Consider the following 26,948-nt stretch of genomic DNA (forward strand, 5'->3'; position numbering starts at 1 on the left):
TTCCTGGAGAACAAAGAGAGATTAAATATCCCCAAGAATTTTATTCTGCTGCAGAAAACATTAGTAAAAAGAACTTTTGTAGAGGGTTGGTGCGTTACTTGCTGGCTGGCTGGGTAACGACGGGGCGTCGGGTTCCTGGCCGGGTTCGTCGGGGCGGGAGGCAGAGACGTGGCACAGTGGGGAGGCTCAGCTCTCGTGCTGAGATGAGGGCTCTTGGAGAAAGGCCTGTGCATGATGCAGGGGCATGGCAGCTTTAGCTGTGGTTCTGCGGACACATCCATTTTCCTCCAGCACTGTCAGAGTGACACGGGATAGGACAAATTGCTGAGTACGCTGGACCGTGGTGTGGCAGCCAATTTCACACCGCTGCCTCAGGCACAAGGAGGACGTCGTTGCCCAGGCGGGTTTGCAGGCGCCACGATTCCACCTCTTGCTCTCTGCAGAAAGTAATCAGCTTGACTTGGGGGTTGCTTTTCCTCTGTTGTGCTTCAAAGCTTCAGCACATCTCCTGTGTGTGGATACAAAACACTCCCCTGTAGCAGACTGTTAATGCTTGTTGCCCTCTACATTGGACTCCTGTGTTCTGGTTTTCCAGGAACTTTGCTGTTTGGGGGCCCTGTGTTAGTAAAGCTGCAGCAATGCAGATGACAACTGGCACTGAATTGCCTGAGACTGAGTCGTAAATCTGGTGTCTAACCTGTACTGATGTCTGTGCTGTCCCAGCTCGGCTGCTTTCCTTTCTGGATGTGGCTGGGTGCTTTGGTCTAAACTGTGCTGCAAACACCCATAGTTGTATTAGAGTCGGTGGTGGAAGCACCCATCCTTTGCAACCTGTTTTGGGTGCAAAATGATGCTTGAAAAAGCAGCTTTCTAAATGGAAGGAAAAAGAATAGAACAGAGAAAGAAGAATAGGAAATGAAAAGAATGTACCCAGATCAGCTGCATGCACAGTTTTTCACCTCTCTCAGATGAGAATGGTAAATCTTCCTTTCTTTGCAATTCCAAGCTGCTGACGTGCTCTGGGATCTTTGATTTACCTGAATATCGCCTCTTATGCTGAAATCAGTCTTTTAATGCTGCTTATGCACTCTACTTGCAGTTGAAAATCTGATGCCATTTTAACATTTCATCTACTGTCTTTAGTCCATTGAACAGAAATAATGGGAAGAAGATAGAGTGATAAAGAAAAACACCAAAGGGAAGTAGAATGAAAAACGATTGATGAGACATAATAGAGTTAAGCAACAGATGTTGAGCACCACTAACTGACTGTCTTATTATATTCTTCCAAAGGCTCATCTCCCCCGACCCTCACAGGCCGAACGATCCGGGTGTGTGTACTGCAAGTCAATGCAAATCGGAGGCAAAACATTTGCCCATAGATTTACAAGGAGCTTTGCAGTTAGTCAGTGGTGGCATGAACGCCAGCCTGATCTGATCTATTAGTGCGGCTGCGTCTAACCTCCCTAGCCTTTTAAACAGGGAAAAACAGCAGCTCTAAGTGGCTGTGAGGTTTCAATTACATTTACGCCCTAGAGGGACACAGCAGTGACCTGGTGCTGATGGATTTATGAGTATGTTATCTGACAGGAAGGCGGGCTTAAAAACAATTGGTGCAACACATGCTTAGTTATTACATTAAACTACTTCCCTTGGCTTGGATGTCTCTATTTTTCTCCCCTACGCAGGCTCAGGTAGTCCAGGGGATTCCTACCATTGATACGAAGATTATTTTCTCATAGTTGTTGCAGAAATCTAAATCACAACTAAAGTAATTTGAGACATTTAAAAAAAAAACAACACAGCAACATTTGAATCATCAGCATGTTGAGAAGCCTTTTACTTCAGATGCTTTCTTAAAAGCCGAGAGGATTATTTTCTCCGACTAGTCTGTGCAGGAAGATTTCAAAAAGGAAGAGTTAGGTTTTTTTGAACACTCTTACATTTAAATCCTTAGAATAGACATGTTTCATTGATATATCGTCTTGTCCGTATTATATCTACAAGAGCTTGGTTTATTTATTTGGAAGCCATAGAAGATTATTCTTAAAAGTTAAGAATTGATTTCCTTATTGCTCTGAAGCTTTTTACTCTCTTTCGGGACCAATCACTATCAGACAAAGAATTAAATATTGATGGGAAATAATTAAAACAGTTTAAATGGGCTGAAAAATACACAATTGTCATGAGTATGAAAGTGTTCAAATTTAATAATAATATTTCAGCATTCTCTAGTATGTCAGAAGCCTACATGTGTACTTTTCAGCACAAAACAAATGCCATGTGTAATGGCCTCAGTTTTACTGATGTATTCACCGCTAACCTATGTGTGAAGACTACTAAGCATTTTTTAATTAACTTACGTCAGACGTCGCATAGCAGTACATCAACGAGAACTTACAAGAGGAACAAATCTTCATTCAGCTCAGATCAATACAGGTACATAATTCATTACACCTGTACCAAAATATCCTACCAAGACACCTTAACTCTGACCCAAGAGGCTCTGCGGACAGCAGATGTCTATTTTAATAATTATTGCCGTAACAGGGATGAGTAGGAATATACCCGCGGCTGCTCGTGCACACTGTGGTGCTTAATGGCACCTACCTGTACCCATGTGCTCGCATTAAACTGGGTAAGTTACCTATTGCAGAGCTAGGAGCTGAGCCAGGTGTTCCAGCTGTACCAGCCCCACTTAATGTGCTCTTTGGTGTTGTAACAGCTTGGTGGGAGTGACCTGGGCTTTGAATTCATCTGAAGGCGTCTTTTTTCTTCAGCAGACCCCGTTTTTGCCTTTTCAGCTCCTCAGAGCCCGTCTGCCACGCAGTGTCAGTGCATAGCTATATGCAAGTTCATGAATTTGGATCCTTCCAGCAGCATTAAGGCCCAAATACTCAAAGGCACGTTCTGTAGCCGTGCTCCATTCTGCAGGTGGTGTAAGGATATCTGCAGCCGGAGCAGGGCTTCCAGGGTAGATCAGCCCTAAGCTGTGAGGAGCTCCTCACCTGAGTTGGTCAGACTGCAAAACACGATCGGGCTACCCAAGAGAAGGTGGCATTGAATGTTTTTATCTTTGTGTTCCACTAAAAACTGCATCTTGGGGAAGGAAAGAGCCCCAGTACTATCATTGCCTAACACATATGATATCACTCTATCTGTCTTGCTACCACTTTGCCATGGCCATTCGTTTTCTCCTCTAGTGGAGGATGAAGTGGTCGAGTCCGTGACAGTCTCAGCTGGTTCAGCCATTCCTGAGTACCAACACTGCAGTTTTTGCAGCAGCCTAGGTACCAACACTGCCAAAACTTAGCAAGTGAAGGGCTCCGTGCTTGTGAGTTAGCAGTCCGCTGCCTGGAGCAAGTGACTGAAGAGGTCCGTGCAAGGATATTTTGTGGTGAGAGCTCACCAGCAGTGCTGCAGCAAGAGGAGGGGAGATGGGAAGAAATCAGGCAATTATGTGGGCTTTATCTCCTAGTTGCACAGAAAGTAGTTTGACGTAGCCAACTACTTTGCTGCATAGCAAAATTTTCCTCTTAGCAGTCTGTGCATGGATCAGTCAGGGACATAATGTCTGCTCTCATATTTTTTCCTTATTCCCATTGCCTATCAGGTGGTCACTGAGGTACAAGGACAAGGAAGTTCAAATATGCAAGCAGCCAATAGCAAGCGGCCCTTTCAAAACTCACCGCCTTGGTAGAGCTGTGCCGCAGCAGCGTTTCCAGTCCATTTTCTGTAGCTGACCCCGCTGCCAACCCTACTGAATAAAACAAACCAGCTCGGGACACACAGGAGCGTGTACCTTACCCATCCCTACAGCTCTCAGCAGTAGCCTCGTGGTGCATAAACCGATGGACTGTCTACCTGGTGATGAAGCTCGGAATTTTCTCTTTGCTGTTTGGTTCCCATTAGAAACTTGTGTGACCTCCCCGGGGCTGCCAGGTTAGTGGCAATAGCACATTTTACTGAGAATGTTTGGCAAGGAGAGCTTTTATTTTGTACTTTCCTGTCTGACAGATGGTTTTTGGTTGAAGCAGGGGTGGAAATTCCCCACAGTAGTTACAGGGAGACTTGGCCACATCCACTGGCATTAATTATAATAATTGTCCTTCGTAATTAGCCGCGTGCCAGAGCTGGAGGCACAACATCACGTCTCTGCTGACTCGGTCTGATTTTGGGTCCTTTTGCGGCTTGCTCTCCCACAACTGGGAAGCAGGTTGTTTGGGCTAGAATTAGAGTCGTAGGTAGGCAGCAGCTGCTCTTGAGCTTTTTTATATGCTAGTTGGATGTGTGAGATCAAATTGTTTTTGTTCATTTAGCAGCCTGTTCAATGGAGGGAGAAGAACAACGCGAGCCTCAGTAACTGCTAGCATCCTGTTCTGACAGTGGCTCTGCCTGCGGATGACACTGAAGTGTATTGATGGCTATGAATGATCCATTCCTGTTCCACTGCAGAAGTAGGACACAGCCCTACATCTACCTACTTCTGCAGAGAAACCTTTACTCATTGCACGTTGTACCAGCCTGTGCAGGTGGCCCTTGGTTTGCCTTGAACTTGGTTTAAGCATTTACTCAGCAAATACAATACTACTGAAATTATGCAGGAATTTGCTGCCTTGTAATTTAAACCTGGAGCTGGCTGCACTGCCAAGACTCTTGTATTTAACCTATAAGGCTGTGTACAAAAAGGAGGGCCTGTGTCTGAGCCCCAGCTCCGGTGATGGTGGAGTACCCAGGCAGGGTCCCACACTATCTGGGTTGGCACGGAGGTAGTCTGAAGCATAACAACTTCTCCTAAAAGGATTTCACATCGGTGGGAACAAGGGATTCACGGGGTACCTCTTATGGAGAAGTGATAATCTCCACTAGAAAGTGTGAATACTACAGGTGGGTTACTGCGGCTGGGCTAACACCAGTCGTGTGGAGAGCAAACTTGGGAAGATAGAGCTTACACTGCTTCATTTTCCTCTTAAACTTAATCTTTCACACCACACTCAGTCATAGCAGGCTATGAAGGGCAGAATCGCGCTGCAGGTCCTACATCAGCAGACCTGTAACATCCTCCGTGTGTGTACTGCACTCGGTCACGTCTGCAGTGCTCCAAATCTTCAGTGTATTCCACCCAGAGATCTCAAAGCACACTAACCCAAGTGACTCAGGTCTTTCGGTACAGTGGATATGCAACGGAAGCGCCACGTTATCAAAAAGGCGAGTTAGGCTTTATAGAGCTTAAGAAACTGTCCAGGCTGTGCTAAGATTGAAATCCCGAATTGTTGCCTGCCCGTCCAGCCCCTCACGGTCAGACCTGGACCAGGGAGCCAGCTGGGAGAAAGGATGTGCTCCTGCTCGTGTCGGTGGCCTTGGATGGAGTTACAAGGGTGCGTGTCTGGCTCCTACAACACTGTGCACAAAGTGGGGTTTCCCGTTCAGGATGCGGCACCAACGCGGTGTTGAAGTGAAATCCAATTTGTGTCAAGCAGCCTTGACAATGTAGGAACGGCACCGATGCCGTAGTGAGTGAACAGGTAACCAACCGTGCTGAGCTTCGAGATGGAGGCTTTCCAGAGACACTCCCATGCAGTATGGTAGGAGCCCTGGGTGACAGCACGATCAACTTCTCCTTGGCAAACAAAGATACTCCACTTTGTCTGGAAAGGAAACGCAAGGTGGCTGCCCAGTCGGAACTGTGAAAAGAAAACCATGCTCATTGTGCTCAGCTAGCTCTTTTAGGACTGACAATAAAATCAGTTTCTTTTTCATTCTGGCTTCACGTCAAGTCAAGGCTGACACCAGGGATGGGTCTGACTCGTTACTCGGCTCAGCCTGGGGATGTGGGAGCAGAACATGCAGTGTACTCTGGCGCCTAAACCCAAACTTCCCGAGAAAGCGAGAAAATCTGCATTTCCCTCCTGCATCGCGTGCATCAAATGACTTCAGCTTATGATATTGTATTACATTATTAAAGCTAAACTCCAAGGGAGCAGGTGGCCCTGTGATGTTATTTCACCTCCCAAGTCTGTTGGCAAATCTGTCATCTTCACGTCAAGTGAGAATGAATTTTGGTGGCTGCAGTCTGGGGGATTTTCAAAAGCAGGGAGTTAGTGGTAATGGGTATTAGCATTAAATGTTTGCTGTGTGTTCAAAGGGGTTGACTGTGATGTGTAGTCACGCTACGCTGTGGCTGTGGTCACTGTAAAGAGAGGAAAAGACGCAGCATTTTCTCTGAAGACCTACAATTCCCAAACTGATTTGAAAGTTTGGGGGAGTTGGGATTATCGCGTCTCTAAACTGCAGGGGATTTGTCTGTGTCCAAGCATGGAGGGCTATTCTGCGGGCTCAACCCAAGGAGAAGTCTTGGATAGGAGCCGGAAATCCTTACTTGGTGCCTGTCTGCGCCGTGCGTAGGTTAAACCCGCTCCAAATTGAAAAGAAAAATTTGAATAGAAAGCAACCCCGTATCCAGTGTTCTCAGTATTCAAGGAAAAAAAAAAAAAAAAACGGGAAAGAATCTGCATCTCAATCTCATCGTTGTGTTAAAGGAGATGCACTGAATTTGCAGAATGGCTGCAGCAAGTTGTGAATAATGTATGAAAGGGAAAAATTGCTTCCCTGTGCACAGAGAGAATGCAAACAGCTGTGCTGCTTGCTGCGTGCGGGTTACAGACACCAGCATCGCTGGGGACCCACGGAGAGTGTAGCAAATCCCGAGTTCCCAAGTTGAGTTTCCCCTCCTGCTCTGGCACCAGGCCTTAAGAAAGAGTTTAAAATGACATTTATTGCTTATAATTAATTTTTGTTCCTTTTCTCTTTTTTTTTCCCTCTTCTATTGGGCGACTGGCCAGATGGAGGGAGGGAGAGGGGGATGAGAAACATACACAGAGAGGCCAAATAAGGGAACGTGAGTCTAAATACATTATAGCTAATGTGTTTTTTTTCCTTTTAGAGCTCAACCTTCTCTTTTTTGATGTTGTTCTGTGTTTACTGTTAATGAGAGATAAGGATTAATAAGCCCGGCAAAAGCCAATGTCTTCTGGTGCTACAAACCAAGCCTTGTTTTCCCTCACCTCTCCCCACTGCTCAGGTATTTGCTGTAACCTGCTCTGGTGGGCCAAGTCAGAATCTGCTCAAACACCAGATCTGTGCTTCAATGCATCCAGGTCAGGCTTGCAGAAGGTTTTTTTTTGTCTTGATTGCTGCAGGCCAGAAAAGGAGACTAGTGCCAAGTTATGTGTCAGCTTTATGGTGGCGGTTAAGGTTTAAGGCCAGCAGGACACTGCACTCTGAAAGGACCACCAGTCTTTTTCAGAAGGTTATCTGAACTCTCGTCTGTGGAAAAAAAAAAAGGGGGGGGCGGGGAGGGGAATGAAGACAAGCTCATTATTTACATAGCTTTCATTTAAATTCGGCTTTGAATCCTACAGTCTGAATTTAAACAGATGAGGAATAGCAAAACACAACTCGAAGAGCTGTCCCTCATTGCCAGGGGAACCTTTTGTCTGGTGTGGAGAAGAAAACACAGACAATTAGTCATTTTTATGCTTTCAAAGCATTGGTTTGATGGTGCCAAACTTTTTTTTTCTTTTTTTTTTGAGATCTCGTCTACTTCAGCTATCTGCCACTCTGCTTTATGACGTTTCTAGGGCAACTGGCATCGTTGTGGAGAGCCACCACCCGGCGTTCCCTGCACCCAGACGGCTGCTCCTGGTGGCTCCTTTCCCTTCAGCGCTCACAGATAGCTCATAGCTCAATTGCCACAGCTCCATTTCTGAAATCACTGCAGCAAAGTTACGGTTATTATTACTTATGAGCACAGGTGAATGATTTCTCCTGTTGGATTTTTGCAAGGCTGATGGTTAGGAAGGCTTCAGCTTTCTCCTCTGTCAGGTTGCTTCATAGGCAAGGGACCTTGGCCAAGAATATTCCTTGTAGCTCTCTTGAACTTTGCTGGGAGTAACATTAGCTTCACTGCTCTGGAAAAATGGAGCTGTCCTAGGCTGGGCTTCTTGTCTGTGGAACGGGAGAGGTGAAGGGAAAGGCAGTGGGAGGAAAGAGCTCTGGGATGGGGCTGCAGAGCAGGCAACCTCCTGCAGACTGCCCGTGGAATTGCTTCTGTCAGAGACTGTGAATTTCAGAAAGCTGGTGCGGGGTAATTGGTATTGTAGGACCTGGTCCGAAAAGGAGGGGAGCTGGTTCCTGACTAAAGCAGATGGAACCTTTGCTCTCCAAGCCCACAGCCTGGGGAGGGGAGGGCAGGGGTCAGTGGGATGCTGTGATTGCATCACTATTCTGAAGACATTTCCTTGTGAAATCTGATCATTTTATCATTCTGTGTAAACCATGTGGATAGCAGTAGAGAGATGCCGAGGAAGCTGCACCGCAGCTGAGCGCAGTCAAAACAAGAAGCAGGGAGCTGCACTGATGTATTCCCAGAGACGTTCCCCTGTGCATCAATTTTGTGTTCCAGTGGTGGCTGAAAGCTCTTTGACAGCACTTTTAGTCTGGGGCTTGTGTGTTTGAGAAGCATCTAGCATGTTGGTGGCAGCTATTTAGGAAGCAGTATCCTTCATTGCCCATTGTTATCCTTCTCCCCGCACTGCTGGCTGTGTGGAGGCCAAACAGCGTTGCTCATTCAGATCGCCTCCTGGTTTACAGGCCAGAATGCCCCAAAGAGGTTTGCAGGCTCCGTGGCTAGCCAAGGGTAAACGGGCACCGTGCTTTCCACCAGACCTTCTCTCTGAGGTGGTAAAGGGGCAAGGAAGTGCAGAGTTTGCTGTTGAAAATAACTGAGAAAGTTAGTTCTAATGCTTGCGCTTACAGCTGGAGCCTGTTTGCTAACACCATCCACCCAGCCACAAACGCTTCCCCTTCCCTGATGAGTGTCCATTTTTAGCTGCTGGCTTGGTGCAAGAATATCATGAATAGGATTTTTTATTTATTAGCTGCGGTAATGTGGCACATAGGAGTCGCCTTACGCTGGGCACAGTACAAACACATTTATTTAGACTGGTGTGAAAATTACTAATGAGAAAAGATGGCTGGCCAAAGCTCTAGGCGTCCTGACACCTCGGAATAAAACAATGACATCCCAACAGTGTTTAAAGTGATGATTCCAGCAGAAACTCAGCCAGCTGCTTCCAGAAACTCCTACAGCATACCATTAGCCTTCTCTAAATAGTCTATAAAACACAAGACTTGACAAATGTTGGGAGATGGTCTTTACGCTGAAGTGTTTACAGTCCAAAGCCTCCATCCTTCAGATAAGTGTCTGCTTATGTGATGATGTCCAGTGAGAAGACGTTGTTACGTGTCTTCTTTAAAATTATGCGTGTCTCTGGATGGCAAGAGCAGAAATCAAAGGGGGACAAAAGGAAAAGTCTTATTTACTTGAAAAGAAAAAAAAGATGAAGACTTAAGCTGAAAGGACTTGCCCGAGACCCTATAGAAAGTCAGTGGCAGGGCCCAGAATAGAAGCCAGATGTTCCAAGTCTGCGACAATCTGCTTTAACAAGAATCTAACAGCGAGATGTTTTCCTTCAAAGGCTGTTTTCACCTCCATTTTGAATTGTCTTTTGGTCCTCTTTTCATTTTTATTTTTTAAAGGATATCTAAAGAATGCCATGGGAGTTTCAAACAAAGATAATGCTTTGAGGAAGCCAAGCTTTGGGGTATTTGCTTGTGTTCTGATTTACTCTGAGCAAGGGGAGCTGCTCTGATTCTAATTCTTAGGCAGGAGCCTCAAAGATTGCGAGAGTCTATAAATATTTGCTTTATTTGCAGTGAAGAGTACAGGAAGTTCTGCGTTAGCCTAATTTAGGCTTCAATATAGGCTATTTATGTACTACCTCCTGGGACCACCTCTGATTACTGAGAGAGTGACCTTATTGGAAACCAACAAGTAGGTCTGCACTTAATTATAAAGGACTCAGAGCTCGCTGCGGAGCCCTAACAAAGGTATTTTTGTAGATGATGTTACGTGTTTTTATTTAACAGCTCAAATTAAGAGAGCTAAAACAGATGGCGTACTTGTTACTGCTCTCTGAGAACACCTACAGAAGGACACCGAGATTAACGGAGAGGCCAAGACTAATAGGTCAGGAGTGATGGCAAGGATCAGGCTGTCTGGGCTCCCTAATTAACATCTGAAAGCAATAATGAACTGGTCAGCGGGGTCAGGGACAGGTGATGCTGGGTGGAGGGGGAGAAAGAGGGTTTTGTTTGTGCTCTGCCTTTGGAAGAAGTGGTTTAAACGGTTTTGCCTCTTTTTTAATTTTCTGATAATAGCAGTGACTTAATGTAATCTAAATATGGTCTTTGGAGAAAATCTGCTCTAGGACTTTTCCAAAATAATTTCCTGGAGGAAAGAAGAATCTTTCCGCGTGAAGTTCAGAGCGGTGTCTGAGGAGAGAAATGTAAAAAGCTGACTTATGGGGCAGCAAGTTTATACACGGGAAGATGCTGCTCTGGGGCATTATAGAAAATGATTATAGCAGATTTTGTTCATCAAGGCAAAGTAAGCTAAATCAGATACAAGGCGAAGCCCTTAGGAGGGGGAGGAACGTATTCAATTTAGTGAGGCAACTGTGATAGTAATTAAAGCCCAGATGGAAACCTTTGAATGTGTCTGGCGTCTGTGTATCCGCTGCGTTTTTTCTGTTAACTTGACATTATAAAAGGAGCACCCAAAGAATAAAGAGATGGTGTTTGAAATTGCATCAGTCAAGCACTGTCCCAAATTTGATTTATTGTAAACAATCTTCAAAAATGGGTTTGGGTGTATATGATACAGGCAAGGAGTTTTCTCAAGTGGTAATTCACAAAGAGAGAAATTGTACATTATTTGTAGATTAGTCTTTGCTGAAATGCAGTCAGGATTAATCACACCATCCGCCAGCTCTGACTGTGAACCTCTTGTACTTCGGACATATGGATAGAATTTTGCTCCGCTGTTATAAACTCTGAAGCAGAGTGCTACGCTGTTTACTTTTATGAGCAGATATACTGCAAGATTTCAGTTTAAAAAAAAAATACATTAAAATAATTAATATAAAAATCGAGGATTAAAAAGGGAAACGTTGTCCTACTTCTTTTCCTCTAATACACAAGCCAAGAATAAATGATGATATTGTATGGAAACAGTGTTAAAGGGTTAGAAAAATGTAAAGAGTTATTTTTCTATTACTGCTGAATGAAGAGGGGTTGCCTCTAACCCTGCTGCACTGTCATACTCACAGGGAGCCTCGAGCATGCCCGGCCTCGTGTTGGAGCCACTGCGTGCATCTGCCTGGAGCAGACAGACTGCTTCCAGCCCCGGCTCCTCCGCCACATGCACGGCTGGAGGTCTCCTACAGGGGGGCTGTGATTTAAGCACTACTGCTCGAGCAGCTGCAGCACTGAGCTCGAGTGAGCACCCTCCTCCAGTGCCACGAGGCTCGGCGTGCCCGTGTCGCCCTGCTCCTCGGTAGTGGTGGAGCACCGGGCAGAGTTTGCGGCTTGGAGCACAGCAAATGCACGGAGGGGAAGGGGAGATGCTCCTCCTCAGGCGTGCTGTTTGCCATGGCATCTCCAAATGCATTCCTAGGGGCTTTTGGAAAAGTCCGAAGCTCCCCCGGCAGACCTGTTCACAGGCAATTTTGTGATATTAGAGTTGCAGGCAAAGCTCTAGTTAAGTATGTGTAATTAGCGGCAATATCAATGGTCTTTAACGATACTAACTCCAGGCACTGGTGTTTTCCCTGAGTTTTCCTTAACTCTGTGCTGATAATGGCTTACATCCTTGTATTAAATCCATGCTGCCAAAATCCTTATGGTGCTTTCCCCTTAAAAAGTATCTCCATGTGAGCCTATTTCCCCCACGTATGCTGTCAGTCTTCATTATAAGACTTTTTTTTTGCACTGAAGTACATCTTTTGCAGTCTGAATTCTGAAATAACAATAAAAAGCCACTTCTTTAACATACAGAGCTTTCTTTAATGGAGATTTTTTGAAGAGCTCTGCTTTTACTCCACCAGTCTGTACCTAGCTGCATGTGGCTCACTGCCCATTGACGGGAACCCAAAATCCCAGGTCCCGTAACTCATCCGCTTGAGATGGATTAAATTAAGCTTCAGATTTATTTTTTTTAATCTTAGTTCTACCTCCACCTTTTAATATCTGAGGGCACAACAAGCATACTGTCTCTGGAAGGTGTTTTTTACGTCAGCCAGGTTGCCACCTGCAGCCTTGGAGCCGGAGTCGTGGTGGAGTTGCGCACCTGATGGCTTTCCCATCCGCTTCTCGCTTGTCAGCCTGTAACTTTACTTAAAGCCAAACCAATTGTAATTAAAACAATCCTTTTTTATTCCCTAAAACCAACATCCTGTAAAGTTTATAAGACCACTGGCTATATTTATGGCCCCTACACCCCCAAAGGGGGGCCGTGCTGCTTTTGTCTGGGGCTTCATTGCCGCCACGGGAGCAAGGTCTGAACCGTGCATCAGTGTTCATCAGAGGAGACCTGAGAGATTTATAATGGGAAAACGCTGACAGTTTGGTAATTTATTGCCACACTAATGGGCAGCACTGTAGTTCCTGACAGCTCCAAGCCTTTGTTCTCTGGAATAGCTGGTTTCTAATCCATTTGCTTTCCTGGATTCTCCCCCCACTCTCTGACGAATGAATTTCTGTATCGCTGCATTTTCCCGAGCTGTTTTTACATCCTTCCGCTTGTAGGACTTCTGGTGTTGAAATCTGTAAGGGGTTGCAGGGATTTCACAGCCGAAAGGCCTTTTCACCTAAGTTGCTTTTGTCCCCGATGCTCTTGTGGCCACGGCCCCAGTGGCGCACGTCGCTGCGTCCAGAAGAGCGCGCAGCCACCGAGCAGCTCCTACTTCTTCCAACTTGTTTGAGGAGAAGGCTGTGAATCTGCATAATGGCCTCAGACAGAAAGTGCTTTATCTTGGCGAGTTAGTGAGTCAGTTTAGGGGTATTCTATTGGCAAACGCTTTCAGAGAAATTATGCATGGTAAATTAATGAAGGCCGGCAGAGGTATTATGGTGGGTGAATGCACATGCCATTACAGTCAATGGCTGGCTGAAAAAAGTTAACGGTCATTAAGTGACTGTTAAAAAGGCCAGTGGACACAGATTTACTCCCTTGCAGGGCTCGGGCTGGGTTAGGGGAAGACAGAGCTCACGTTGGCCGCCCGGCCACCGGACAGCCTGGCCTTTGTGCTTACATCCGCGCCTCCGTTGGCTCCTGCCTCTGGCAGATGTACCAGAGCCCACGAGAGCCCGCCGTGCGAGCAGGTAAAGCCCCCGCGTCCCTTCTCCTTTCTGGGCACTGCTCGGGGACAGTGCCGAGGCGGGTGGCCTGGAAAAGCTTCAGGCTCTGCGCATCTCCAAGGGGGCTCAAAAGGGAGCCTGGCAGTGGGGACGTGGCAGGACAGGGGGTACTGGTGCCATCCCCTTGGAGGGGGGGCTCTAAAATAAGTCCCCTGTGAGTAGTGGGGTGTCACCTCCCCTTCGTGTTCAGATAGCGAGGACATTAGGTGGGCGTTGGGACAGACCTGACCGTGAGCCAGCAGTATGGGAAATGGAGCGCTGAGCTCCGGCTGAACGTTAGGCAGCCCTCTACCATTGCTGGCAATTCAGCTGTGAATTTGCCTTATACAAAATATAAGAGACGCGGGCTATTTCCTGGGCACCTCTATTCCCCCCGGGCCTGTGTCCTTCCCCTTGAGCACTGTCGATTTTTTTTTCCCACATTGTATGTTGAATGCGTTGATTCTGACTGAAATAAAATGCATGGCGAAAATTGATGATTTGATATCTTCTCGCTGCTGCCAAAAGAAATATAAAAGCGCCTTTGATCTGGGGGCTTTAAAAAAGTGAGCCGGACCAGTTACTGATACTTACTTACTGACCTAAGTAAGTGATAAAGCGACTGTGTCGAAGTTTAATTAGTCTTGATCAAGATAGGTTTTTAAGATTTAGAACTGGTGGCCTTTTGAAGAAGAAAGGCTTCGAGTTGTCATTTATGCCACAACATGTCCTTTTATCACACTTTGTGTTTCTCCAGCAGGAACGGATTTTATTTTAGAGAAAAAGAGAAATGGCTCATTTGATGGAGATTAGCACGGACAAGCTTACTAATATCTGAAGACAATTTCTCTGTCTTACCTTTTTCTGTATTTCATATCCCACAGAGATTACCTCAGACTGCTGTTGTTAGTCACTGTTATTTATATAAAGATATGTAATGTGTTTGTGCTGGAGGGGTCATCTGTAACGGGGTATGCAATTTCAGAGTGTAGGGACTGGCAGGAATTACGGTGAAGAATGGCTTCCCAGTGACAGCTTTATCCTGTCTGTAATATGTCATTGCGTGTGACTTTCAATTAATCACGCAATAAGAAAACATTGCGTCTGGCGACAACGGTGCGGCCATTAATATCGAGAAGCAAGTCTCGGCTTTATGAACACAAATGCTGTCGCGGTCCCCTGCCCACTCGTGCACTTTAATCACTTAGTCTCATCGTGGAAGGACCATTTCTCTCTTCCCCTCTCCCCCATCAGCCTCCATTGTGATCTATTAAACTGCAATCCATAACGTCTCGCGTCGCCGTAATGCTCTGATGGTGTGCGGTTTTAAATGATTGCAGGAATTTGACTTTGTCTCACTCTGCCTTGACCTTGGTGTCTTCGGTGCCTTCCCCTCCCTCTGTTTTCAAAGAGTTGGGAGAGAAAATAGAAGAGTGACAGAGTGGACTTTGGACATATTTCATGGGAGGTTTAATGTTGCTCGTTGAGGAAATGGGGGAGATAAAAGGTAAGAGAGAAGCCGTTACTGGAAGACAAAAAGTACAGATTTGCAAATTTTCAGGAGAAAAGGCATCTAGATGTCGAGCATAACTGGCTCCGTAGACTGAAGGCTGCCGTGTGCTGGACCTCATTGGTAAGCACAGTGGAAACCTTGCAGTAATTCTTGCTCTTGCTCAGTCTCCCATTTATAAGATTGCTTGGTAATGTATCAATTTAAGTAAAATCCCCCAAACTCATTGTGTTTTACAGCTATATCTATATCCTGAACAGAAACATAAAGTGCCACTTGGGTGCTTTGTGCTTGGGCCACAAAGAAAGAAGGACGCCCTGGTCCCAGCCACCCAGCTGAGTCCCTGTTATTATACCTGACCAAATTCAGGGGTAGAGTCTCACTCCATGGAAATCTGTGGTCTTTTTTAGTTGTTTCTTCTGGGTTAGTACTCAGGTTTTACACCTTACATGACAAACGAGAAGCCTGGCAGTAATTACTGTCAATGCTTTTCTTTTTCCTCCAAGAAGGAGATGAATTTAATTTAAGAAAAATGCTTGGCTGGACAGTGTTGGAAGAATCTCCTGAGCAGTCTGAAAACTGGTGTACAGCAGAGCACATGATATGAAACAGATGAAATGCATTTCTATATCTTTTCCCACGTATTCACAATGTTTGCGAATGTGGGACACATTTGACCACTGGCCTTGAAAAGTGCACGCTGGACGAGGCATTTGTGTTAGTCGTGGGCTGTGACACTGGTGTGTTCGGTGCATGGAATACTTTCACTTTGTGTAAATATGAAGCAAAAATCTTTGGAATTGTGAGCAATAACAGCAAGGTTAGGAGCTCCCTGGGGAGATCTTCCTTCTCTGGCTTGCTGAATCTCCCAGTTGTCCCTGAATTATCAGCCGGACAACAGAACAATAGGTAAAGGAGGGTTTATCTCAGACACGGTTGTTCTGGGGTGAGTGGTGTTTTACAGCACACCATACAAGTCCTTATTCCCTCTGGGCATTGCAACTTGTGCCAGTTGGCAAGGGTATTGGGTTTGGCTCTTTAATTAACGCTCCCCATCTATCCTGCTGCATTAGCAGTGCGTCTGACAAGATGCTGAACTTGCAAAACTATAAGAAATAAAAGCAGTTCCCCTCAAGTAGACTTGAGGGCATTTGGTATCACAAAAGGTGACCTCGTTGGTCATTAGACTGGGCCTGATCCCTGGCAGATGCGAAGCAGCACAGCTTCATAAAGCCATTTAATGCCAGGTGTACGAGGATCCTATTGCATGCAGGAGAGGCTCCAAGAAGGAGGGTATGTAATCAATTTCTCCTTCCCAAATTATTTTTCCAGAGTCCCCACAGTATGGTGTTTGAGTAATAGAATAATTTCCTAGCTATTAAGAGCCTGAAAATCAGCAGTAATTAACTTAGTGCAAATTCTTCTCTTCCTCTCCCTCCTCTTTGCTCAAAAAAACAAACAACCCCCCTTTTCAGTAGAGGAAATGCAGATGGAAGCGGCGTCTTCCGCCTTAGTGAAGTTGTGTAGAGACTACATGGCCCCGGGGGCCCCCCCCGCCCTTCAATTCTGTGAATAACATAATTGCTTTGTTATCCCTCAGGGGATTTGTAATATTAACATTGGTTAATGACATTAATTCAAGTTTTTACCATTAATAAAATGGCATTGCTTAAAATTAAGCATTACATTTCAATTAGTAGTCCGTCGAAGACTTTAATAGTCTGGAGCATTAAAGTGATTTTTTTTTAAATTTCTTATTAATTTTTTATTGTATCATGCTAATTTCCAAAGAGTGATTGAAAGCCCAGCTGATCCAACCACCGACCCTATCTGCCATGTTTCTTGAGGGAACTTCTTTCTTTTATGACATTATGCAAAAAGGTCACATTTCCACAAAGCAGGAATCTGTTTCCGTCACCTCCTGAATTCATTATCATCCTTTTTACTTTTTAACATGAGGCACATGATATACAGGCACCCCAGGTGGACATGTTTAAATTAATCTAGTAATAATTGATTCAGAAGAGATTTGGAGGACAGAATTTGCATAAAAGCCATAATGAGAGCAAATCCTCCAAGGCCAGACCGAACAGCTAAGTCCCTGAATAACTTACATCTTCTAAACTAATTTGGTTATATATGCAGTACGAAGGTGTGGGGGCTGGAGCGCCGTGTGATTGGAATTCATTACAAATAATTCATCTGCTCCGGAAAGCCTGGCCTTGCAGCGTATAAAAACCGTATCAGCCCCCAAACGCGTGCTCAGGCCCTGCCTCCTGGAAGCTGACAGTGAGGTTTCTGTCTGAGGGCTCACTTTCTTTTTTTCTTTTTTTTCCAAAGCACTTCTGAGGAGCAATGCTGGCACCCTGGGGCTGGGGCACGCCGTTGGCCCGCTGCTCCTCCAAGGATGCCTCATAGAGTGTCCTCCAGCCTGAGGTTTTGGCAGGACATTGGAAATAGCCGAAGAGCTGGGTGTGGGGGGACGATCTCGGCTGTTAGTCTCAGGTATTCGTCCCTTCCTTTCCAGCATGGAGCTGCTTAGCTAGGTCATTGGGTTTGTATTAAATGCTGCATCACCTTGGTGTCTGGGAATTTAGGAAAAGGGACATCTTATAGGACAATACTGTAGGCTGTTCACATAAAGTAAATCTGTGGGCAATGAAAATTATGACTCCAGTTCATTAAAAGAATGCAGCGAGGGGCTTTTTGAGGGGTTGCTGCCCTGCTTCACATTCTCTTTGCCTAGATATGTTTGAGAAAAGTGCTGAAAGGGTCTTGCTGTGACCCTGTACAGTAATTCCTGTGTTGGGGAGCTCGGATTAGCAGGTAGCACAGAGCCACGCTCCTGGTATCGAGGAAGTTGCATTTGGTTTTCAAAGAAAGAGGAAAATTCAACTCAGCCTTTTTGGAAATTGCTGAACACCAAATATTTTCTGTGGGAAAATTGATGTCGTTGTTGTTTTCAGCAGATGAAACATCAGTCCCATTTCGTTTACCCATGGCAGTCGGTAATAACCTGTCTCTTGTGAGCTGCCCCTTCCTGCATTGCTGCCCTCCGGTGCCGCCCGGCAGCCAGGTAGGTCTGGCAGGAGCCCCGCTCCCCTGCAGCACCCCAGGGGTAATGCTAGAGTCGGGGCAGCCCAAGGCAGGGGGAAGAGTTAATAGAGCCAACAGGTAGCTGCTGCTGCCAGAAACAAGTGGAGAGCTGGGCATGGCAGGAGAAAAAAGAGCCTGGCTGACGATTATTATTTTGTCTGTTCAGATTTGGGGCATATATTGGCTGCTTGAATGCCTTCTGGCCAAGGGTTTCCATATGATAAATGATGCTGCACAGTGCCAGGAAGAAGCTGCAGCAAAACATATTCTTGTCTCCAAGCAGGCTGAAACTTGGGAGCAGTGCTCCAGCAAGGCTTTATTCTCCTGGAGTTACAGTGAAGCCGTGCGTCTGTGTTATGTGGCACCTGGTAATCACACGTCTTTGACAAAAACAAACAAGCTGTGGTTTCTCTCTCTTGCACGGGCAAGCATTAAAAGAGAAAGTTCTTCTCACCAGCACGGGAAGGAACTGCAGGGAGTGCAGAGGTGGCTTGTGGCATCACATCGTCTGCCTCTGACCCCGGCACGGGAGGATCTGGGGGATGGAGCACAAGGGGCGGGCGGCAGCAGTGGTGCCAGTGCTGGAGTCTTTAAACTGGGAAAACAAGGCTCGAGGGAAAATCAAGCCTGTATGTTATGGCTGATTCTCAGCTGGGAGGTTGATTGGTGGGATGATTTCATGGCTTGGTTTTCCTCTGCTGGAGAGTCAAATTCTAAGATTGCTCCAGCTCAAAGGATAAATAAGGTTTCTTTTCTAATTTCTTCTTAGTGTTTTCCCAGCTGTGCAGCCACAGGGTCACCACAGTGGCCACTACATAACTTATGGGGGCTGCCTATCTGCTCAACACAATCTGTAGGCTGCTGTGGTCCCTGGCTTGTCCTCACAGCATGAAGAGAGAAATCTTGCCAGCTTCCAACCTGCATTAGGTCTGGTACAATTTGGAACCACTGTCACTAACTTCCATACTAAAATCCCATCAGATGTCTCCAGTGGACCCTGTAATTAGAGTTGAATAAAAAACTAGTGTCAATAAAACAAAAGCCAGTACTCTAATAGCTCAAAATCCAAAAATCCAAGGGCACTTACAGTTTTCATAATAAACTGCTAGGAAAAAAAACAACAACAAACAAACAAACAAAAACACAAAACAAACAAACAAAACAAACAAACAAAAAAACCAACGCCCTATATCAGGAGCATTTAGAAGAGTAGGGAAGAGTTTTATGACTTCTTTTCGTGACTACCAGAAGCTGGTTGTCATTACTAGAGAGTAGTGACCAAAACCCAAGTGTGTCATGCCTTGGTTTTGCCAGCTGTAATACCACAGCTGCGGGTTGGAGGTGCAGGTGGAGCACCCCACGGCTGGAAATCACCGCAGGTGTATCAGCCCCTCCAGACTGGTGGTAGGGCCTGTGGCTCTGCTAATCTGCAAATGTACAAGCCATTCCCACACTGTGCAGGGGGCAACTGGAAGAGAAGCTGCTGCAGTAGTGTTTCTACAACAGCTGTAGGTTTAAGGCATGGGAATGTGGGCTTGGGTACTAAATCTCAAGCCAGAAAGAGCCTGTTGGCAGTAAGGGCTGGTTGCATTAGCTCTGATGCTGAACCTACAGTACCTGCATTACCTAGCTGATCTGCACGTAAGCAGCACAGCTGGTCCTTTACATCTGGATTTACAGTAACCGTGCAGAGGACTCTACATCATGTGTACAGCAAGAACAGAGACTGCAGAGCTCTGGGCACGCTCCCCTGCTGCGGGCAGGGCTCTGAAATCGATAACCTGCTGCTGCTGTCCTGGGTGCCCAGGGGATGCCTCACTGCTTGTGTTGTGTGTTGTACTCATTCATCCTGCGCTGTCGATGGAGCACCCAGAGGCCTTGACTGGGAGCCAGGAGCTCCTGAGTCCTAATCCAGGCCGCAGCAAACTTGGGGCTGAATTGCAGTCGGGCTAAGTATCACAGCATCCCTTGCATTCTGCTGTTGTGTAGCTGGCTGTTGCAAATAGGAGCCTTAGCTTTTGTCTCAGTGTTTCACAGATGGGGCACATGAAAAATAACTCCACAGTCAGTCCAGGTCCCAGAAATACCTCTGCTTTGACAGTCTTGCAGAGAGGCGAGTCTGTGAGCAACAAATGGAAGGTCTTTCCATCCCCGGTGTAGAGGCAGTCTTCTGGAGAGCGGCAGAAGCCTAACACCAGGGAAATAAATGTGTGTAAGTTTTCATTGCCAAATCTGATCTTTGGATAAACAGAAGACTTCAGACTCCAAGGCACCTTTTCACAAGTGCTAAATTCATACCCCAAACAAACCCTCCCCAAACCTCTCATGTCTTTATATTATGTGTAGCCTGTAAAAAAGAGATCTAGAGCCCTTTGGGGAGAGCCTCTCGAGGCAGCTGGGGACAAACTCGATGTGTGGTCAGGGCTGAGTGTCAGCAGAGCAGGTATTTATTTATGCCCACTGGCCTTGGCAGGAACCCAGCAGCACAGCGTATTTTGCTCTGTTACACAGGCTTTTATTGTTGAATCAGCTTTATTTAATGGCAGCTTTCTGTAGTAGGTTCCTGTTCTGGAGGGCCTCCTCCGAAGGTGAGGAAAGCGCTCAGTTTGCAGGACAGTGCTGCCACAAACCTGGTGCTGAGGCCAAGCCACCAGGTGGGAGCTGGACGGGGCTCACAGAGTGTGTGCAACCGGCCATGGGAAGGGCCCTGACACCAACTGACTCATTTCGGACCAAGCCCTTATTAAAAGAGCTGTGTCTCCGTTACCTGAGCTGAATGAGAACTTCCCGCGGCGTTCTGTGGTTTGGGACCTTGACCAGTCGTAGGTGGGTTTGAACAGCAATTGAAAAACACTCTAGAAATAAAAGACCCCAAATTATGCTGTCAATCTTTTGTGGGATGTAGTCTGAAGAAGATCAAACTGTAGTCTATTACTATTCAGCTCCACTACAGGCTTCATGGGCCCTGAACCAAGCAGCATATTAGGTTAAACTGATTTCTCCTCTGCTGAGTTACCTGAATTATTTATATAGATCTAGATAACAGAAAGGTTGCAATGAAGTGACCTGTATTGTGAGATCTTGATTGTTTTGTTCCTGATATAAAACCTACCGCGATGCTGCGGTGGGTACCGTGCTGGCTGCGAGGCAGGAGCTGGGAGGGTGCTCAGCGGTGAATGCGGAGCTCCAGTTCCCACCCCGCTGCTGACCTGTAGGGTTTCTTTAAAAGATAACCCTCGGATTATATGCATGAAAACGTGGTTCTCTCTTCCTGTTGTGAGAGCAGGTTCAGTGTGAGGCCCTTGGATGCTGTTGTGGGAATCTCTGAGCATGGGGCACAGGACAGCATGACAAAACCCAGCGCCCATGTGTTTGCCTCAAAAATAAATGAACGGGCAAAGCTCAGTGTGCGAGAGCCCAGTCTGAGGGGCACGAGCGCTGGCAGGCAGACACGCAGGTGCAGCAAGATGTTTTTCGACTGTGAGGCAGCTCCGTGCCCCCAGCACAGGCACTAGAGACATGGCCAGGGCCAGAGGAAAGGCCGTGCCTTTTCTTCGACAGTGTACCCAGCCCTCGAGCCAGCCCAAGGAAGGCATTCCTGCCGGAGGGGAGGGCACAGAGCGGCACAGGGACAAGGGCCAAGGATTTGTTGGCCTCGCGGTTCTCTTTTCTAGGGCAGAGCCGCCTGTGCCAGGCTGTTGTAGCCGCATTGCTGAGCTGCCGTGCCTTATAATTTGTACTGTTTGTATTTATTTCCTTAATTCTGCCAGTGCTCTTTTGAATACTTCAGTGTTCAACTCTTGCCTCTGCTCTTCTTCTCTCTGGTATCCCATTCTAATAAAATCATGACTGTGCCAATGACAAAAGATCCCGAATGGGAGAATTAATGCTTTTTCAGGAGGTTCCTTTTTTAGCCTTTTTTAAAAGCATCTCTTTTCTTTAAAATGAAAGATGAAGCATTTTCTTTTATCCTTAAACTTTACTGTCACGTTTTATTAAGTCAAAATGATAGTTACAGTCAGAGGAAAGCAGGATATGGATTCCTGGTACAGCCATTTTTAAAGTGTGCTTTGTTTTAAAGCCTTGAAGATTGATTGAAGGTATTTTTCTTTTAGACACGGAGCTTTAGTCAAAGGGGGCCTGATCTGAGTTACCCTCTGTAAATCAGGATTAGTTCCTGCGAAATCGATGGAGTTGCAATGCTACAATACCAGGGGAGCCAGAGAAGCCTCTTGCCCCGAGAGCGAACGCAGGGGGGACCACGGGTGATCCCCCAGCGCTGCGCTTGGGTTGGGGGCGAAACCACGAGGCCTAGCAGGATGCAGGCCGACCCTGTCAGGCTGCCGGGAGAAGGGGACATGTGCCAGTGGGTCTGTGCTCGCAGAGACGCCGGGGCTGCACATCTCCGCTCGGGTGACACATTGGGCCTGCAGAACTCCCGTGTCCCCCAGGAGGAGCACAGCGGAGGGAGCCAGGAGCTGAGGGAGCCTGAATTAGGGTGGTGGGAGAAGGTGGTGCTCTACAAAATGCCTCTCTGTAGCGTATTTCACTGGATCCTGCAGAGCCTGAATTTGTTGACCTTTCTGGCGGAGGGCCAGAGGGCTTCAGTGCGCATGGCAGGAGAGGGGGGAGAGGGGCCCCAGCCACCCCAGGGCCTTGGGGCCTCCACCACGGGCTTGCAGGAGGGAGAGGACAGAAAGACTTGGACAGACAATCTTGTTGGACATTTTCATCCTTTTTATTTTTTTTTTATTTTTTTTTAATGTGTCTGCATTTTAGAGCGGGGATATAGCCAAGGTGGTAAAGATACATCAAAATGAGCGAATACAGAATGGAAACGATATGTCCTGCCTGGGATTTGAGTTTAACCAGGGATTTCAGCTCTTGTCTCTCATCTGTACTGAAACCTTGACAGCTGATTTCTTGAGCCCTAAGCCGTTCTGAGCAGAGGGACTTTAATAAGAACAGCTCTTTTTATAGCATTTAAACTGTGTCTAAATGGCTTAGCACTAGGACAAGTTCCAGCAGCGCAAGCCACGGTGAGCCTGGGCTGTGCTTAGGACGTGTGGTGCTTCAGCAGTCCGGCTGCGGAGGGCTGCTCCTCGGCACCCTGCGGGCTCCAGCCCTCGCAGTGAAAATCTGCAGCTGGGGCAAAACGGGAGGCTTGAGTCTGGCCATCTCCAGCAGAATTAAAACATTTACACTTCATAACTAGCTGCCAGACTCTCCCAGACAGCCACTAGTTTGCTCTTGGCCTACAATTGATCTCCTCCTGCACACAGCACTTTTTCATATGGTGAGTATGGGTTTTTTGGAAATCAAGTTGCAGCAGCTGGGAATAGCAGTTACTTAGTTAGGGCCTCTCTTAAAATATTCAGAAGAAACTGACCAAGGCAGCCTGAGAAGGGGCAGATTGTAGAGTAACTGTTTGCAATACTATCTGCTGTCTGAATTTCATTCAGCCGATGCTCTAGGGCTCTGATTTTCAAGCTGGTATTTACCTGCTGACTCACTGACTCCAGTTCAGGGCTGCACATGGCACAGATTTTGTTTAGTAGATTTGATGGATGTAATTGGATGAAAGAGGTAGCCAAGGAAGGGAGGGATACAAGCTTTTTATATTGTTTATTTTTCATCTTTCTTTGATCATGCATTTCCACTCCACATCAAGTTCAAAACCATGATTTTCATGCACACTTCGGATTTCCCTATGACAAAAAGGAAAAAGAAGATGGAAATTTACCCCAAATACTGGTTACAGCTTTCTAAGGAATGCTGAAGTCCCTTGGACTCTGGTAAAATCTCCCAGGGAAAGTGGCAGAAATCCAGCTACTTGGCACATTTTACAACTAGTCCAGACAAAACACTAGTAAATGTTCTCTGCTTTGGCACAGAATAGGCTGTGGGACATTATGAAGCTTTCTTGTATGCAACTTTTTTCTCATTTCATGGCCCTGTTGAGTGCGAGGCTTGAATTTACTCATCTGCTGATTCGAGACCACACAAGGCCCTAGAGGAGCATTGGAGGACTGCGGGGAAGCTCTGCTCTGTGTCCTCAAGTACTGTTATCTAATTTAAAAGTTTTATTCACCTGACTTGAGATCACTTTTTGGATGCTTCATACATGAAAACAGCCATATTGGCTCAGATCAAAAGTCTGTCTAGCTTAGTACCTTATTTCTAGGATTAGCTAATAACAGCTGCACTGGGAGGAGTACAGCACGTGTAAAGTCAGATTTCTGTGCCTGTCTCTTCCAGTTTCCAGCAAGGATATCTGACAGTGAAAACGTCCTCTTGCAATATGCATTTCCCACAACAACCATCTCCGATCTAGGGAAGGTTTGGCTTTGTCTCTTCTGGAACTTTTAGTGGAGCTACAGAAATGCATCTCCCTGGGGTTCACATCTGTGTGCTGTATTTAATTTCTGGATCTATACTGAAAAAAATGTTATTTAAACCAATGGCTGAAAAAATAATCCAATGCTTCATCATCAATAACTTCCGTTACAGCGTGACTTGCACAACATCTCCATCATCTGAGATGCCACAGTACCCATTTGTGTATGCCCTGCAGTATGCTTGTGCTTAATGACTAAACGCTGTGCTGGCTTTAGCTTTGAATGATTTCACATCTATAACTTCTGCCAGCCCCATTTTTTAATTTAACATTATATTTGCTGTGTTAAAAACAACAACAACAACAAAAAGCAAAGCACAGCTCCATAGTGAAGTGCTATAGAAATTCCTTTGGAGAAATGGAAGGGGATTTCATACAGTTCTGCATAAAATCTGTATGTATATGGGTCTGGAAAAATTGTGAAATGCTGTAATCTCTCACTCACACTAGTTAGGAAACCAAGTCCCTAGAACTCCCCCAAATTCTGAATGCCAATGTTATTTTCAGTCAGTGGTACGCAGCTACTGCAGGGGATATGCATAATGGATGCACTGGCAACTCATCTTTATGCCAGAGTTTAAAATCACAGAGAAAGAGGGATAAGAATAAAACATAGCCTCCATCTTTCAAACCTGCTGTCTGCTATTGCTCCTGTAAGCACTCTGTTATTGCTCCTGTGGTGCCCAAGGACCTTTACAAACTTCTTCCAGCTCCTCGATGTCACAGCATTGTCCCCTGTGTTGGAGTTCGCTCCATGCCACGAGCCTGCCATTGCTTATCAGTGCTTCATGTTACTAGCTCCCAGTCTGGCCACTTCAGCTCACTGAAGGTGTTTTGGAGTCTCCAAATAAAAGTACAGAGGTATTGGGCACTGCAGGAGCTGACTGTTGTGCTCCCTTTATGAATCACTACACCCACGGGAACTGAAAATCTCATTATGTGCGAATTTAATCTGAATCAGCTTTATCACTAGGTAAGATTCAAGGATAGAAGACTCCATTTGTTTGAAAACACGTGTTTGCAATAATTGAACAAAGTTACATAGGAAAATACAATGTGCACATCAGTAAGATTAAATTTGGCAATGCAGATTTTCCTAAGCTGCCGCAGCATCTTGGGGAGCTTGTGGCATGGGCTAATTAATCCTCCGTCCCCTGCCTCAGGCCTGGTAGGCCCTGGGGAGCTTTTAGGGCTATATCTTTTCTGTTTCTATTGTTAAAAACTGCTCACGTAGAAAAGGCATGATTTGCCCCTCTCCTAGCTGGAGAGAAGAGCTCCTCCTCTTTAGCTGTGGCTCAGCTCGTGTCTGGGAGCTCTAGCATCCCACGGTAATGCAGGCAATTGACTCGCTTCTCACCATTCTCCCTATTAAGCTCTTAATTTTTATGTTACACCTTAATTAGCACTTTCCTGGCAACACCTTTAAATTGGCTTTTCTTGTTTCAAGACATTTAAAACAGCAGTGGTAAAATGTATAAATCTCCTATTAGAACAGCATTACTTGCACGTGTTCTGATGTGCTCTTAGCAATTTCTTGAGTGTAGCACAACATTTAAACACGGACATGTCATGCAGCTGGGGAGCGAGGTGTCCACTGGGGGACACGGTTACACCTGGAGTATTTGTGATTTCATATTGTCACCACTAACCATTGCACAGTGGGTACTGTGTGAGGGCATATACCCCAAAGCTACACAGGGATATTTAGAAAGCTGTGCACTTCACCTCTCTTTGAAGTTAAAAACTCCAATACAGTCGTAAATTGGGTCTTTTGTTTTTTAGTTACTGTTTTGTGAGATATTTTCATGTGTACTTACCACATGTGGGGTTGGGATGAAAGGGGAACTCCACCCTTCTCTACCCATGTTACGCACTTCGGATAAGCATGCATCTTTCTGAAAGTGGAATTATTTGTGTTTCAGGTATCCTCCCTGGGCCTACCTTGGAAGCTAGATCTGCGACCGCCCTTCAGTCATGGTTGTTTCAAGATTAAAGGCCATTTCCCTGTCATTGCCAAGCCTTTTTCTTCTTGCTTTTCATCTCTCAGCATCACAGAATGTACCTGAATACTCTGAAGCTGAACATCAGCAGTGTGTCAGGAAAGAACACCCCACAATTGCTTTTGAAGGTAAGAGCTTCTATTCCTGTTTCAAGTTCCAGTAGGATGATCCATTTTGAAGTCCTTCCTGGTGTTGTTATGGATGATGGTTTAGTTGGTGCTTTTCCTTACACCTGCTATCCACAGGCCAGTGCAAGTGGGCTGATGAATCCCATTCACTTTGAAGCTTGGCAGGGTTTTTACTCCGAGGTTTCATAGCAGTCACATAATTCAGGCAGTTTAGGGACTACTGGTCTAAGAATCTCCACTTCCAACTCTGCTACAGCCTCCCAGTAACCTTGTGCCATGTTGAAGCTGTGTCTCAGCTTCCTTTCTTCTAAATGGATTTAGTAGTGTTTTATATACCTCTCATGGCTGGCTGGATCCGGCTGCATAAAAAGTGAAAAGTGAGAGAGAATTTGGACATATCTGAATGCAAGGGAAGTAAATTGATTTAAAATTGCAGCAAGCAACTGGCATTTTTTGTTGCCTTTTTTTCTTTTTTCTTTTCTTTTCTTTTCTTTTCTTTTCTTTTCTTTTCTTTTCTT

General features: G+C 45.9%; 1 protein-coding gene across 4 annotated transcripts in view; it reads left to right on the top strand.

The window, feature by feature from the left end:
• The window catches only part of SEMA5B (semaphorin 5B), a 268,777-nt gene that overhangs the window by 106,500 nt on the left and 135,329 nt on the right, over nt 1-26,948 (top strand). For all 4 annotated transcript variants that reach the window (XM_035331907.1, XM_035331906.1, XM_035331909.1 and 1 more), the window contains one exon: nt 26,225-26,430. In XM_035331907.1, coding sequence (XP_035187798.1) covers nt 26,277-26,430 — 154 coding nt within the window. In that variant the 5' untranslated portion in view covers nt 26,225-26,276. The remainder of the gene's footprint in view (nt 1-26,224; nt 26,431-26,948) is intronic.

This window comes from Oxyura jamaicensis, chromosome 7 (assembly GCF_011077185.1).
Source record: "Oxyura jamaicensis isolate SHBP4307 breed ruddy duck chromosome 7, BPBGC_Ojam_1.0, whole genome shotgun sequence".
Classification (NCBI taxonomy): domain Eukaryota; kingdom Metazoa; phylum Chordata; class Aves; order Anseriformes; family Anatidae; genus Oxyura; species Oxyura jamaicensis.